Source organism: Bombus terrestris, chromosome 11 (assembly GCF_910591885.1).
Source record: "Bombus terrestris chromosome 11, iyBomTerr1.2, whole genome shotgun sequence".
NCBI lineage: Eukaryota > Metazoa > Arthropoda > Insecta > Hymenoptera > Apidae > Bombus > Bombus terrestris.
This window is the reverse complement of record NC_063279.1, coordinates 3,712,016-3,729,518: the sequence shown is the minus strand read 5'-3', so window position 1 is coordinate 3,729,518 and position 17,503 is coordinate 3,712,016. Positions and strand designations below refer to the sequence as shown.

General features: G+C 35.7%; 1 protein-coding gene across 4 annotated transcripts in view; it reads right to left on the bottom strand.

Moving 5' to 3' along the window:
* Positions 1-17,503, bottom strand: part of LOC100648107 (hemicentin-1) — a 425,495-nt gene that overhangs the window by 97,414 nt on the left and 310,578 nt on the right. For all 4 annotated transcript variants that reach the window (XR_007225675.1, XR_007225674.1, XM_020865413.2 and 1 more), the window contains exon 3: positions 12,633-12,787. Coding sequence is in view for 2 of the 4 variants with exons in the window: in XM_020865413.2 (XP_020721072.1) it covers positions 12,633-12,787 (155 nt within the window). In the remaining 2 variants the exon portion in view is untranslated. The remainder of the gene's footprint in view (positions 1-12,632; positions 12,788-17,503) is intronic.

The window sequence follows — 17,503 nt, the reverse complement described above, 5'->3', positions numbered from 1 at the left end:
ATAATACGTTAACGAAATAATACTGTTGAAAAATTGATTGGTCTATCTGCGATATACAAATTGATTAAATTCTAGGAATTAATTATAAACTATCTGTTTCCATGTTATACGTATCTATATATATTTATACAGATATTGTATACAGATATCGAATTAATTAAACAAATCAATATTATCAGCCATCCAATAGAAGTCCATAAAAGTGTTTGATATATAGACACTATTTTATCGATTTTATTTACGTAACTTTAAATATATAACGATAGTTCAATGGTAATATCGATATTTGTAAATTTCTCCTGAGATATTTTAAGTTATTCAATTTTCTATTTAAATTATTCAGATTCCTATCTAATTTTCTTTTTGCCCTTCTCGTCGAGTAATAGCTAATCGATACCATCGTGCTTGTAATCGCGAAAATTCCTTTTGCAGTTTGTATTGGAACGTTTAGTTTTCAGTTTCTGTTCTATATTGAACTATCCTGTAGTAAAATATTTTTCCGTAAAACACAGTTCTTTCTAGTTACACAGTTTAGATGTAATTTGAAAAAGTAAATTAGAAAAACGAATACAATAGATTTTCTATTTTAATTTAAATTTAAATTCTATTTTAATTTTATGCACGGTTTATTCGAGAATTTGCGACCAATGGAAATTTTGTTTTTATTCTTGAAAGTATTATATTCTGTAAAACTCTACAATTTCTCCGTTACATTATCCTTATGTATTCCGTATCGCGTATAATGTGTAGCGCCGTCACGTTACACACCCTTATTACGTTTCCTTGATATGATTATACAGTTCCCTCAAACTTTAATCTTGCGTTTTACACTATCGTCAGATCTTCACACCTCTACGTAACTAACGGAGTATTATTTCATCTTCTCACATATCTCTTATTTATATTTGCAATAAACGCTATAATTCCTACCGGCGTTACCTTCAATCCCCCAGACAGCGTCCCTACTTTTGGTTATTTATTAACATTAAAGTAAATCCTATTATATTTTTCCTCATTACATTCATAATAAACACAGTAACTTTCTCCAACATCGTCATCCTTATTCCCAGTTCGACAACAAAGCCGTTGATCTTCCAGTATTTCATTCACTCCTTCCCACGCAGCTCCAATTTTAAGCATTTACGAAGGTCGATATAAATCTTGTTATATTTTTCTTGCCTACATTTATTACGTTTATACCGTACCAACGGAGTTTCTATTTCCATTGTCACGTATTAAATATAAATTTTTATATTGTCACGTAAGTTATAAAGTACGTCGTTCAATCATCCGAATTAAAGTACAGTTTCTTGGAGCAAATTAATATTATAAATTCACATACGGGAAAAAGTATTTGTTTCGAGCGCCTCGATTATCTCCGACATTCCAATCTTCATTCTTATTGTCAATTGAAAGTCTTCTACGGCGTCTCATTCAACTATTCTGCCACAAATTCTACCAAAGCCACTCCTCTTTGAAACGTCTCAAAGCTCAACACTTTCGTCAAAACAGCCCTCTAAACACAGAGAGCTAAGCAAACCGCAAGTTATTATTCATTGTCATTCTCCAACATTCGCGCGGAGCCTGGTAGAAAGTCAGTCGCACGTGAATCGTTTGACGAAAGTTCTGAAGATGATAATACGAAAGACGTTCAGTGTCCACGTTTTGTCCCGGGTTCTTTCACCGCCCCCGTTTTATCTTTCGAACTCAATATCACTGTGAAAGGCTCGTCTGCGTCGCGCAGACGTTTGAATCCGGTTTTTAATTCGGCATTCCCTTGGACTCGCGGTGGCGCATTGTGCGACAGCAAAGGGAGAGGACAGCGGTGGGCCGGTTTGAAAACGCAGAAGCGGACCAGCTTTTCCTCGGGACGTAGGCCCGCTCTATGAATAAACTTTTCAACGTGTACAAGTGCCGCTTCCGGGATAGCAGCCCCGGCTGAATTCATCGCCAGCCACTGAATGTCAAGTAACTGTTTTCGCTGGAAATTCATCTTGCGAATTTACGTGCGCGCGGAGAGCGCCGTAACTTTTTATTGCGAAGCTGAACCGGAAATACCAGCCTGGTGGTCCGGTAGCCCCGGTGACGAGGATCGATTTCGCGGTACGCGATCCTCGACGGACTCGTGTTCTGGATGGTAGCTTTCAAGAGATTTGCGATTCCCCTTTTTATATTATACTTTTGCTACGACGGACCAGCTATAGCATGGATATATCATCTTGTGGAGGAAATTTGGAAAAAGATCAAACGAAATACGGGATCAGAGCCGTTCACGGTTAAAAGTCTTGATTGAATTATGGTAGGACGGATTTGGAGCGAAGGAACGGTAAAGAAGGAGATGGAAATTTTAGGTTAGATATACGGTCGTTGGCTTATTTGTGTCCGAAACTTGGAATCAGAGAACTCGCTAGAGTTTCCTGATCTTCCTTTCGCTTAGCTTTTTCTCTTGTTCTCCTTTTCTTTTCGTTTCTCTTCTTCTTTCTTGCCATTTCTTATCTTCTTCTTCTCCGTTTCCCCTCTCTTCATTTCTCCTCTTTCTTCTTCTTTTTTCTATTTTTCTCGCTTGTCATTTCTCCGTTCTTTCGTCACAGAATTATCCTTCACTTTTTTCTGTTCATCGTCTACCTTTTAATTCCCCTCGTTTCTTTTTCTGATTTTATCTAATGAAAATTTTGGCGCGAGAATGCGAAACGTACCTGTTCACGAATAGTAACACGGTAAATCCCCGAGCAAGTTTATAGAAAAATTAATGTCAGGTACATCGTTGCGATCGTTGACGGTGGTTATTCCGTAACAGGAGAAGAACAGCTTGGAGATGCAGTTATATGAAAAGTGCACCACTTGCCTCGCCGGAGTTCCTCTAATCTAGCGAATCGCTGAGTCCCAGTGCAACGATTTCGTGATACGAGCTGGAATGAGCTTCGAGAGGATGAAAGTGGGTTGGCGGAGACTCAGGAGGAATACGAGGCAGAGAATGAAAAATATCGTAAAATGACGTACGAATTCGCAAATTAAAATCAAACGTGATATTTTCAATTACTTACGCTTATAATGGAACACGATATAATGAAAAATTATTGCCCTCGATATCATTTACATCATTTTGCTCTCTTCTGTAAATAGTCGAATTTTTACTCGAATACGTCGATCAATTTCATTTCCTCTTTTCTAATTATTTCGTTAATCTGAACATACTGAAACTTTTTTCCTATTAAAACTCTAATATATCATTATAATTTTGTAAAACAACTTTTATATTCATTTGGTACATTTATTCCTGAAGTTTGGTTTCGTAATATAAATAGCAGAAATATAGAAATAAAAGAGAAGGTGTTAGATGGTATTACACACGTAGATTTATATAATAAGAAATAGTTTAAAGCACGATTCTTTCAAATTTTATCTTTATCTACAGTAAGATTCGGTTAGACAAATTATTGCAGAAAAATTGTGACTGCAAGTTACTCGCGAAGGTGGCAAGTTCATTGAATGCCGATCTCGCCAATAGTTTCCAAGCTCGACAATTTTTTAACATTTTACCCGCTCGCGTAATTACTTTCGTTTAATGAACAATTCACCCCGTTCCCAGGTGAACTCTGGGCATCGCCACATTTCGATAAGCATTTATCGCGTAATTTACATTCAAATGAAGCGAAACCTCTATCAAGCCTTCCGATTCGCCTTCTTATTATTATGAAATTGAATATCTCACAGTTTTGATATTTCAACCAAAGAAAACCTCGCTAACCTCTAGTTAATATTGAAATATGGAATATTTAATTTCTCCAAATTCCTTTTTATAATTATTACAGTTCACAGCTATGGATGTGCATATTAATAGTATTAATTATTCAAAACGATCACTCTGCAATTTTTCATAGAAATTTTATCAATTATTTTTATTTTTGTGAATAAGACGTTAAGTACCTTTTCGGATTACTTTCATTTTCGATTTCTTTGATGAAAATGTTGTACTATAATCCTCGCTATATATTCTAGTGTAAAAAACTTTGAAAATTTGATGGAAAGTTTCATGATCTTTCGTACGTACCTAACAGGGACTCGTTGTTCCTTTCCTTGCGTTTTGACCATTTTAATTATTCTACCACTGACCAAAGAAATAAATTGAAGCACGACGTCACGCAACATGCGTTCCACTCTCGAACGAAGTTCAATTCCGTGAAATTTTCATTTTCCCAGGCCGGAAAGTAGTGAAAAGAGGTACCCGGAGTGCAGCACGTTGCACGACGACGATGCTAAGGCGCGGGAAAAAACATACGGCAACTGCAACTTTCATGAGCTGGGCGAATCCTAATTTCCCTGCAGAATTTCGTACTGAGCTTCAGAGTTCAGTCTGCGTTTTTGACAAAAATGTTGCTGCCTTTTTGGGGAAAATGTTACGTCTCTGTACCGACGATGATGTATTGGATCTGTCACGAAGATTGTACATCTGCAACGTTATACTTCTATATCTGTGGACGATTCTATTTGTTTAAGACAAAGACCAGATTTCGTTACTGCGAAAACGACGATGTATCTAATAAAAACGAGACGAATTTACATTACGATACGATAAATTAATTCAGAGAACCATTACATCTTCGTGAAACTACTCTCACGTAATTTTACTATTATTACTATTAGGTAATTTACTATTAGGTTGTCCGAAAAGTTTCTTTCGTTTCCTAAGGTGATAATAGATGAACAACAATTTCTGTTTTATATTATTTTATTGAATTACGTATGATCCATTTCGTTCTGTTTCTATTATTATGCGCAATTCAATAAACTAATATAAAACAACAAAACATTGTGCGTCTATTATTTCCTTATAAAACGAAAGAAACTTCCAACCTAATAAGTTCTATACAAAACCAAATAATTTGACCAAATAATTCCTTCATATCCGATATATACAATCTTAACAGAGATAATCTAGGCAAAATCGATTTGAGTCGATAGAAATGGTTTGAGCAACGGAATCCTTTAGAATCGGTTTTAATAATACGAGGGGTAGTCGGAGGGGGGGTCAGATCGATGTATTTGGGGTCCGAATTAGAAGGAGCAAGCGAGGATGTCCAATTAGAAGTGCTGGCGAGTCGATAGAAGCCCAATGGCCCAGAGAGAGAGATAGAGATAGAGAGAGAGAGAGAGCTGCCTGAAATCCCATAATTTCCAGCAGCTAGAAGATCTAATTGGATTGGCCGCGAGACAAGTGGTCCTTCATATAATTTAAATAGAGGTCGATTGCCGCTCCTTTGCGCGGTTCGCGATCGTAACAGCTTTCCATCTGATAAATTGCTCTCTGAAATACGCGCGACGAATAGCGTCAACAGCCAACGAAATGGCTGTTACAATTACTTCCTTCGAGTTATGCAGCTTAATCATAATACCGGTTCATCGGTGATACTACTGTATGATTTTTGAATTGAATTTGTGCCAATTCCAACGAGTATTCGAAAAGATTTCAACGCCTGAACGATCATATGGGTGAAAAAGGGATAGAATGGTTCATGAAAATATTTGAATACTTATCATGGAAAATTTTAATATCAATATTGTATGTGTTATACAAAACATTTCGGAATTTCATTGACGCTGTAATGAGACGCGACTGCCGTAGCGATTATATTTGTCAAAATTGAGACTAATCCGAAAATGTACATAGAAATTAGAAGGGATTTATTGCAAACATATGTCTAGTCAAAATTTGACTGGCTTCGTTTTAGATATATTAATATCAGATTTAAAAACAAATTACGATAGATAAATTATGGGCGGACTAGTTATTCTTGTTTCTTGCCAACGAGATCTTTTTCATCGTATCTTCATTATATTTATTCGAGTCATGAAAAGGTGAAAGCTGACAGCAGGTGAAAGAATCGCGGCGCGTATGCACCGAATGAGTTTCAAGTTTTCAAATTTCATTTCGGTCGTCGGAATCGCGCGCTTTCTTCGTCCATGCATTTGCACGGTGGGAGTTATAGAAAACTTTCGGACAGGCATTAGGTCGATGTGAAAGTTCCGCCATACGTTTTCACCTAGCTTGCACATACATGCACCGGAAAGTCAAAGTCCTTGTGAAATAAAATCGAACTCGATTTCCCATCTTGTCATCTTCGTCTTTCTTTTTTACTTTTTTTCTCTTCTTAGAATATCGAAATTCTAGGGGTAGAAATATTTATTTACACTGCGTATTCATATCGAATTGAAGAAAAAGTCTGAGAATCAATATAATTATATCGATATAAATATTAAACGTCTTGCTTTTATGTTCGTTTATTGTAAATATGTTTGCATGGAAATTAACCTTGTCAATGTAGGCGAGTTTCTTTTACAATTTTTAATCAAATTCTTTTCTTCCTTAAAGGGTGCTAACGAAGGAACGATTTTTGCAAATTTAGAAAGTTCTTATAGAAAATAAGCGAAAATAATTCTAAAATTTGGAAATTGCAAGCATCCTAGAACTAGATCACGATATGCAGTTCGTTTTATGTAATTAAGGTAAAGTTATATCTTCAATACGGACAGAATCGTCTATTTTCTTTTCTTTTCGTTTCTTCACTACATCTCGGTTAAAATCAAAGTCTAAAACTCTAATTAAAACGGCACTTTAATCACAGAGAAATTTTAATCCGTTTTTTAGACCTTCGGTGTATTTACTAGAAATATACTACCTCTATCTCCGGAACTTCTTAAACTTTAAATAAATAATCTTTCAACATCATGTTTACTCGTTGCCAGTAACAACATGTTGCCAGTTGCAACATCATGCTTAATCGTAATTTCACCTCTACCATAAAAAATTATTTCAGTATATCGTCTGTCGTTGTATATATTTTTATTATTTTCATAATGGATTGTTCATCGATTATCGAAATCTTGAGAAAGAGGATTCTGTCGGAAAATCCAACCATTAATTATAAATATAATGATTACGTCATTTCTTCTGTTTTATCGAATTGGATTACGCGAGACTTACATTCTTATTATCTTGAAATCTCTAATCTCAAAGAGAAATTTATACTTTTGAAACTACACAATATAAATAGTAACAGAAACATTATAACGAAATATGTTAATACGATAAAGAAATACGGAAGAAATACAAAAGATTACGCAAGAATTACATTTTAATTAGCACTCTAACAAAAGCAATTCTTTTTCGCATGAAATAATGGCCCTCTTTTGTTATTTCATGCCCGTGTGTTTTCGACGCGTATAAATACACGAGAGGCAGTGGCAAAAGGCAACGGTGTCGTTTTAAAAAAAGAAACGAGAACTGCGATCGCCCGCAGCCAGGTTTCTTCCCTGACAAGGACAACGAGTGATACTCCGACATGAAGCACGTAAGAAAGAAGAAGCAGTGTTTAATTTCGCCCCTTAACCGTGTCACTCAGCCGAAAAATTGTGCTGAGATCGAGCCTTCTCCCTTGTTCGCATTTGCTACCCTCGTGTGTGTGCTATTTCCAGTTGTTGCCTCGAGCCAAGTAAGAAACTTTTGCATTTTGGTCTTAATTTTTTCCCGTTCAAGGTGTTACTTCCAAGATTTCAGATTTATTTTAACGTTAAAATGTGATAATCTAAGTTCATATGATAAGATACTATTCTACAGCTACAGAATATATTATTTTATTTTACTATATACATATATATGTACATATATGTAGGAGATGATGGGACATTGGGGCCTTTCTTTTGAAACTTTTGGGAAAATCCCCAAAACTTTAGTCTAGACTATTTATTATAGCTGTACTTAAATGATAAAACTTAGAAATAGTTGTTATGATTCAATCCTATTATGTTTGCCCGAGATTTGTGACGGTGGGCTTGGGCTCGAGGTGACACAACGTAGCCACGGTCACGGGATGAACGTTTTTACCTAACAGAGAAGTGCCAGTATTGTGGGACACACGTTGTATTAACAATCAAACCCCGGGCAGGAGCAATGTCAGCTCCATGCGGGTCTGCCTAGCAACGGCGACTGGAATTTTGTTGATATCCCAATATGCAACGAACAAACGCGATCGTAAGGAGAGGAAAATTTCCATCAGTCTTTTATTCTTGCGATCACCTTGCAGAGTTTGCACATCGTCTTTAAATGCAGTATTATACCGAGCGTCACAGCAAACGTTACTTTATGCTTCAAAATATATTCTACGTTTAACAAAGAGTTACCCCGTTGACCGTGGATTCGTTATTGAACCTAAGAACATTGTCACTAACATCTCGAGTGTTTAATCACCACGGTTATTTGTCAAACTTTGTAAAAATCAATATTTATACCAGTAAATATAATCTCTATTGTACAACAACGATGGCTAGTCCGAGTGAAGATTCGTTACACGCCCATAAACCTAACATATATGTATAATAATATAAACTGTGATTTTCTTCAACATTTAAAATCGTATTCCATTCACTTTTGATTTTAGTTCAGATCTTTCCATTATCTTTATTTCGTAACGTATTAGGTCGTTCGGAAGCACAACATTTTCCGTTTTATATTATTTTATCGAATTACGTATGATCCATCTTGTTCTATCGAAATAAAGATCACAACGTTCGACAGATTATGTTTCATGTTTGTATAAAGATGCGTCATTGTAAAAGAAGCGTCTGTAAAAGAAAGACACTTTTCGGACAACCTAATACTAAGAAATAAATACAACATTTTAAACGAGGAATTTATTGAGGAATTCAAGCTTCAAAAATATCGAAGGAAAAACTCAACCACGTTTACGCGATTCTTTTTTTAATCTTCGACTAACATATTTGGAAACTCAGTTAGCTATATTTTTCTTTGCAGCTGACTTTCAATAAACGAGTACATGCGCGTAGTACTCGGTTTCTATCTGCTACCGAACCAACTCACGTTACGATTAAACACTGTTATTTTCTTAATTTGTGGCGAAAACAGGATACGCGTGATACCACGATTTATAGACACACTCGAACCTTTCAAAGTTTCGACCTACATAGCGTACATATTCCCAATAGAGATTCTACACTGCCATAAGAATTCCATAATCGCGAGTTTGAAAAATACAGCTGCTTATGAATTATTTCGTGAGTTAGTTTTTTTTTTTTCGTCGTTTCATACGTATCGTTTGGTGCGATCAATTTTTCATCGGAAGTGCATACTCCACCAATTTTAAAATTCGGCGACAAAATATTAATCCCGTGTCAAAGTATTTACTTTTAATTTTCGACATGCAGCTGCACGAAAAATTCTGTTTTTTAGCGGATCGTAATAAAAATGAAACGGCGGATGAAAATTATTTCTGCCGATCTTGAATTTGTTTAAAATTGACAATAAAGAACGAATTTGTCAACTGATTGACAAAAAAATAATTTCGCGTCACAATATTTCGTTTTTGATGTACTTCGCCTGTATAAAGATTCTTTGTTATCTCGATTGCGACGAAAATGAAAATTATTTCTACCAACGCTGAATTTTTGACATGACGAGAGTCGTGTCGATGTAAAAAGAAATTCGCGTCGAACGCCATCGATCCTATCGAATAAATAAAACGTACGTTTATAATCGATATAACGTAAAAGAAATACGAAGATTCGCAAAAGAGTAAAATGCGATATTAAACGAAAATTGTCTATCGCCGAGCTGGTCGATATTTTACGATATTTCGAAAACGACGAACACCGCGGTATCTTGGCCGTTAATTGTGTCGTTAGCCATAATAATTTATAACAACGGGCAAACGTGAAACGTATCATTAGTGCGGATGACGAGGCTCGGCTGAAAAGCGTTTGTTCTCACCTAAAATAATGTTGCCCATGGAAATGAGACACGGACACAACGATGCGATATTTTACGTGGCAAACCCGACCTCGGCACAAGTGTGCAATTTGCAACTTTTAATAGCAACGTCGTTCTAATTGTTTTTATTTGGTCGCATTCATTGTCGAGCTTCGGACCTTCGACCGTCTGAAACGTTGCTCGTTTTGCCGCGTTCTTTAAACCTCAACCCATCCACCTCGACTCTCCTTTGTACTTTCTTCTCGACTGTAACGCGATTGAAAATTTTAGATTGAAAGGAAACCACGTGCCAGGCCTTCCTCAACTTCCGCCCTAAAAATGTCGCCTTTGATCCATTCAAACACGTCGCATTGCACGTACTTTTCTACATTTCCTTTAAAACTAGAGTCGTGTAATCTATATACTTACGAATATTTAAATGTGACAAAAATATTTTATTTGAATTTCGACGATGTTTCAAGTATAGTCTGTGGAAGTAATAAGACGAAGTAGTATAGCGAAGCAAAAATATACAGAACGTACGTAATATCTAAAAGTATGGGTATAAAATATTTAAACTATGATACTCCTTATAATATTTAATAGGTAGAACAATTTTCTATCCAAGTTCCAATTATTCATTAATAACGACATTGAATTACATTAATTAATGAAAATCATACGAACACAAAACTATATAAACATTTGCAATCTAATTAGTTAGTCGAATCAGTCTGTTTAGTCTATTTGGTCTAATGAATTATAACATACTATGCTATACGTTGAATATTTCATACTATATTTTTGCATATTACGTGCAATCTATATGTTTTTCAGAATTTTCTATAAATACATAAAAATCCACAATCTATTCGTAACGTTCAGCTTTCGTCATAGATAATTTCGACTTTCCACCATCAGATAAATCTTCGTACGTAAAATCATCAAACGTCCAGAAAGTCACACAAACGTAATACGTGTGATGCTTTTGAAAGCAAAGCCGCACGGTTCGGTCTATCCTCGAAAGATTTACAATTCGGAAAGTTGCACTTACGCGAGCGGAGAATTCTGAGAAAGACTGGGAACGTGGGAAAACATGAATCCTGCGCGACATTTCGGCTTCCGCGTTACAACTTCCGACCATTCGCGAGTTTCGCTTCGCGACACGCTGGTAATTACAATAAACCTTCAATGGATGAACAGATTCGCCACGGTTGCGCGAGTTCAGAACAAGTCTCGCGTTATTAGCACGGTCTGACTGTAATCAGACGACGTAAGCATCCACGTTACTTGGCGGCGGACTTACCGCGAAAATTTTTCCTCATGTTTCACAAACTGCGGATAGTTTCGGTCTGGGAATATTCTTTAACAAACGCAATGTAAGAACCGCGATGCCAACTTTCGTAATTCGAGCGATTCTTCGAAACTGCAGCTTAAATATCGCATTGTATGGACGTATAAGGTGCGAGTAAAGGTACAGTTATCGGACTTGTTTCAGCAATTTTTGAAGTTTCTTATTAAGTATTATCGGAGATGTCCACTTTAGGCAATTTCTCGGAATTATTTCTCTGGCTTGGAAAATGTTATTCTCGAAAATATTATGTAACGCCTTTTCTAATGAAACAGAAATTATACGCGCGTATCTTTATGCGCGACGTTTCCAAATATCAACCTGAGATTTTTGTTGCAAATTTTCTTCCTCTACTTTTCGGACAAAGGTACCTTCGAGCGAGCGTCGATCCTCCCCTACGAAAAATCGATTCTAACACAAAGATCTCGACTTTGCCTGAAAAATATTCAAAAAAAGAAAAAAAAAAAAAAAAAGAAAAATAGACAAAGTCAATGTTTTAGAATATCATTTACTGATTTCCAATATTACGGCTCATATTTAAATCAGTAACACATGGACTTGCACGTAGTTCGGACACTCTTAAGCGGCAAATTACGAGTGTCCGTTCAAATACACATATTTATCGCGGTTTAAGTTCGTTTCGCCGGTGACACCGTCGAGCGGTATCTCGGTTTGCAGCTAAAATTTCAAAGTAATTGGCATCCCTTTCATGTTCGTAAATTCAACCGCACTTTAATAGTATGACATGTTGCGTGTGTCAAGATAACCGGTTCAGTGGTTTAGTCGCTACCACTTCGGATTAGTACTGCGGCTTTCTCGTTTGTCGAATTACTGGGATTACCCAGATTACACGGATCGTACAAGTACGATACGTCTAATACGAGTTATTCCACGCATATCTTACTACTGGGGGATCGTCGACGTTTAATCGATTAATTAAATTATACGCCACCTCTGGCTCGTGCACCGTGAAAAGCATCCCTTCCGTAGGCTCCTCTATCTCGTAACCGTCCCCTACCCTCTTTTCGAGTTCATAGTTTGTTCAGTCGATTATACAGCAAATAATCACGACTCGATCATTTACTAATACTAAGTTCATTAAATTGAATAGTAAATTACCTAAACTAAACGGGAGTTTAAAACTTCAGCATATAAATGTTTATGAAGTCTGGTCTCTTTGCAGTGGAAAGTTAAACTCTACTGGCGGTTGAACTTTCGACAAGGAAGCGGAGCAAAGAGAAAGACCTGAATAAATAGCGATGATAAATTTCCTTTTGGTGTTTCCCTCTTATGCGTCTTTCTGTATCTCTGTATTTTTCCTTTTATTTACGTTATTTATAGAAGATGGTCTTAATTCGTTGCTGTACATTTCGTTTTGACGAGTTTGAGACAAGATATGTTGTGTCAAAGATCTTCAAAAATTTGAAGAATTTAAGAATGACGAATCTCAATCGTTGGATACTAGAGAAATCTGGATAATTCAATGGCTTTCTTTCTTTTCTATAATGTCCGAAAACTTACCGGTGACGTTAAGTATGATATGCTGGACATTATTGCACTTTCGATTCACAGCCAGATATGTAGCTTCGCACTTGTAGAGACCTTCGTCCTCCAATTTAACGTCCGGAATCTTCAAGAAAGTCTTCGACGAATTTGTCGTGTATTCTATATCCGACCTAAAACACGCAAAAGACAGGAAAAATTATTTCATGCATCCATGACAAAATTGAAAAGTGCAAAATTGTACGAAATGCGCGTGATAAGTGTTAATATAAAGAATACTTGAAGCGAGGTAGTTGCTATTTTCTCCAGTGAAATAAATTTTTACGTAAGCTCCATTATCTTAGTTACCTTGATAATACGACATTGCATAAAACAAACGTAATCTAGTAATACTAATACTCCAATATCGCGAGCAGAACATACACAATTCATCGTAGAATCATCGTGTTAAAAATTATATTTCTAAATATAGCTTATGTTACATAGAAACTGAGTCAAGAGGATTATCAATCGTACAAATCGGATAGAATAATGACAGCAATATTCTTATTTGCAAACATATTCTAATGCGGTTTACTGTCATTCATATGACACATTTGCAATCCCATTAGCATGCGCTAATGAATGGAACAATGAAACGGATCAACCTGCACGCTATGCTGTTAAATCGATACCGCTTTACTTACGCCAGTAAGGAAACAATGGGATTAGGATGTATACCATACAATCGCATATTCTATTTGCCCGATACGATTGCAGTGGCGCATCCATCATTGTCGATAGAACCGATACAATACGCCTGACAGATCGTCAAAATCATTCAACTTCGTTACGATTCGAACAAATAATCTTTCGGCAAATCAATCATTTATTGAGAGAGAAATATGCGATTGACACGGATGACTAGTTGCAGTGAAAACAAAATTTTCATACGTTTAATACAGCAACTACGCAGAATTTATATAGAAAATGAAACAATATTTCTATCTGACAATTTTTTATTACAGACATTTTCTAGTTCGTACAAATAAAGGTATCGAGTTTCTTTTTCAGAGACGTATCTTGTTAAATAAACGCTGCAGAGTAACGGTGTAGAGTAACGACAATGGTGACTAACGAACACACTATCGGAAAAGGAAAATTCTAACATCTATGGAGTCGGTTCTTTCTTGATCCCCATTTCAGATACTCTAGATATTCTACATCTTTTAAGAAGATATTCCACGGCCTTCATTCTGTTTCTTTCAAACGAGAAAATTGCAAGACTCTCTTATATGGTAATTAACGTCTGTATCGTTTGCGATAGACCTTTTTAAATTTTCGCGTTATTTGTTCACGTTCATAGACAAACTTTAAAATCTAGAAATATAATTGTCGAAAGAATCGAATACCTAAACTCGCGATAACTACGATTCATCGAAGAAATTAGATAAGAAGAAAAAAAGAAGAGAGAATGCAACGGTTCATTGCGCTCGTCCATCAAACTATCCAGACAAGCAATTGTTTAATCTTCTCCAATAGCTCTTACGATCGTTCTCAGCTCACTACTCAACCCTTGTTGCAGTTTCGCTTCGTTAGCCAGAATGCTTAGAAGTTGTAGCCACGACGTACACCCCGCGAGCGACGCAATATCCGAATACCAGCGATAATTGTTATTAACTAGTGCGTTTGTTCATTAATGCAATGCACTTCTGTTGATTGCTGGCGCAATGATACACGCACCAGCTGTACAAATACGCTCAACTGCATGTAAAACGGCCCTCCGACCGTCCTCTCCCCTGTGTAATCTATTTATTGTTACTAGTATAGTTACGTTGGCAGATTCGTGCAGTCGCACGACGTCGTTTGACATCGGATTGCTGCACGGAGTTCGACCTGTTCCGTTATTGCGCAAGGTGATTCCAAACTGGCATTATTGCTCTCGTGAAAACAGATTCAGTTAATGAATCTTCTGCGCATCAAGATGGAAAATATTACAGGATACAACTATGGCTTTCGACATACTTTTCTTTCTCTGTTTTTGCGAAGAAGTTTTTGATTACAAATTTACGATCATTTTTCTATTCTTGTATTTGTATTCAATTTTTTATTGCCGTTTAACTAATTTGTAATTAATCAATTTTAATGTAAAGATAGGTGGCTGATGTTGTGACTGTGTCGTTCCTTCTTTTTTCTCTCTTTTTTCTTTTTTTTTTTTTTTTTTTTTTTTTTTTTGAGAAATGAATTAAAAAATATATATATAATATAGAAGGTATGTACCAGCAGCTCGTTTGAAATCATTTTTAGCTGTACACCTATATGGAATCTTCCGCTAGTTGTGTTATTATTCATTTAACCAATTCCTATGTAAAATTAATGCCGTATACATTAATGATAACTTCTTGTCGCTTTAATAAGTTTTCCTATGGTAATAGAATTTCAAGTCGACTTAGTTGTAAAATTTTTTGGATCTATGAAACATTTTCGTAGTATTGCATTTAAAAACATCTACAGTTCGAATTGATTCTGTTATCACTGTGTATATTCGTTTGTGCTATGCAACTAATATGTAGGATCACTAAGTGCTATTAATTTGCAATTGATATGTCGAATAATTGATTGTCATTAATTTACAATTGATGTATTGCATAATTAATTATCATTAATTTACAATTAATACTATCTTGAATATTATGTTAGCAAGCATGAGATGAGATCTTTATTGAAATATCAAACTACGGCGGTTGTAAATACCATTAAATTCTTCGTTGAGAAAGTTCGACCAAAAAATTGTGCTTCGTCGAAAAAACTTCCGCTTTTCGTTTTACGTTTACGCGAACTTTCTTAGAACGCACGGAATTTTTTAAACTCGTCAAAAGAAGCTTCGTTTTGCAAAGGAACTCGAAGGAACTTTCTGCCCCGTGTTTGGACGAATCGCGACCTTTCATTAAAGTTTTCACGACATTCTGTCGCGTCTTCGTTCGAGGAAGCTTCGCTTCTCTTTGATCTTTACTCGTCCTCGATAACTAAGTTTTATTACTCGGCGTCGCATTATATTTCTTACATTGCTGTTAAAATATTTGAGCAATGGAGTCGCATAGAAAATTTCGTCTATTATCCCTCAAATTGTATTAAACAACACCTTAAATAACGAACATTTTTATTGATACTTACAAAAAGCAATGCATCCTTAGAATAGTCAAAGTATTAGATTTGAAAGTAAAGAGATTAAATTTCAGCCAGTAAAGTAAACCATTCATTGGATTAATATCGTAATTTGGCGAATTATGTTATTTCATTATATTCGTAATATAATCTTAACCAAGAATATTCCACTTACAGAAGCATATGAGATATAATATTTAAATAAAATAGAAAAAAAGAAAAGAATATATGGAATATATCTTTCTAATAAACAAGAAATCAGTACGAAATTTTTTACTACAATTCAAGAAACATTTACATGTCGCAAAATGTCAAGTTAAAGAAATATACAGTAGAAAGATCTTTAATCTCAAACTAAGACACTCTAATACCATAAAGAAATACAGATACGTCAATTTCTTATAAAGACTTAAGCATAATTTTCTGAAAGATCATACACCGATTAATAAATTGTACAGAACACGCCATAAAAATATTCCTAATACCAGACCTGTGTCAAATTTCACATCTAACGTAACGTAAACCTCTAAACATAACTCTCGCATAATTTTCACAATGATTAAGAACTAGAACACAGTATTTTCCTTGATCTCCATGTAACACGCCAGTGAAACTAGATAATTGCTCCCATTTAAAGCGTTTCGAGCGAAACCGTACAATAAAACCATTCACAAAGTACAATTACCAACGAGAAGAAAAAACCGGCGCGTTTTGCACGAAAACACAGGTCTCGATCGTCGAAATGAGCCGTCATCGGGTCGAGTTAGTTCGCTCAAATAAATTTTAAATCCGTCCCGTGGCCATCACCCAATACGTTCTAAATCGAAATGCACGTTTTCCATTACGCTCCCGTTCGAGATTTTCCGCTTCATCCAATCCTCTTTGCCGCGCAAAATCGGGCCGTACTAGCGTCTACTTGTGCGCTTAAGCACGGTTCCGTAATCAGAAGGAATTGGAATTTCGTGCGTGTGATCGGTGATCAAGTATCGATCGCATTTCGGACGCTCGTTGATCTTCTCTGGGAAGAATGTATTACGTCACGGGTGAATTAAGCGGATGGAACCATTGTAACTGGCGCTTGAGAGAAGAGAAAAATAAATCGATCCGCTCCTATTACCTTTTACGTCTATGAAATTTTCTATTCCGTTCTATCGCTCACGTTGTATGGAAAATTGTATCGTTCACCTTCGTTTTGCAAGAAGCGAATATTTATGGAATATAGAATATCGTGAAAACATTTTATTATTTTTTATTATATTCTATTCTGATTATTATATTCTTCTCCTTTCGTTTCGAAGGGTAAAGGGAAGAAAGCGAGGAATCTCGTCTTTTCTGATTATCAAATTACAATGATTTATAATATTCCAAATGTCTGTGTAAGGTAGTGTTAAAAATTTGACGTTGAAAGCAGGGGATGTCCAATGTGTATTGGAACAGAACTTTGATAATAGCGATGAATATTTTATTAATTATTCTTTTTTATGACGACCAAGTACGCTTCGGTCTACGAACGATACACAGTTGAATTCATCGAACGTTGGTCTTTTTACAGTGAAGTAAAATTTACTAGACTTAAAGCTTTTCTTTCTAAACAAATGAACGGGAATTATGTATCAACGTTCCTAATGATTTTAAATAATTAATTAACAATTTTAACGAATAAAGTTATGGTTATACAATATCAATGTACTATGTTAAATCCGCAATGTATTTCGTTATTAATATTTTAAACTTGTTCATATAAC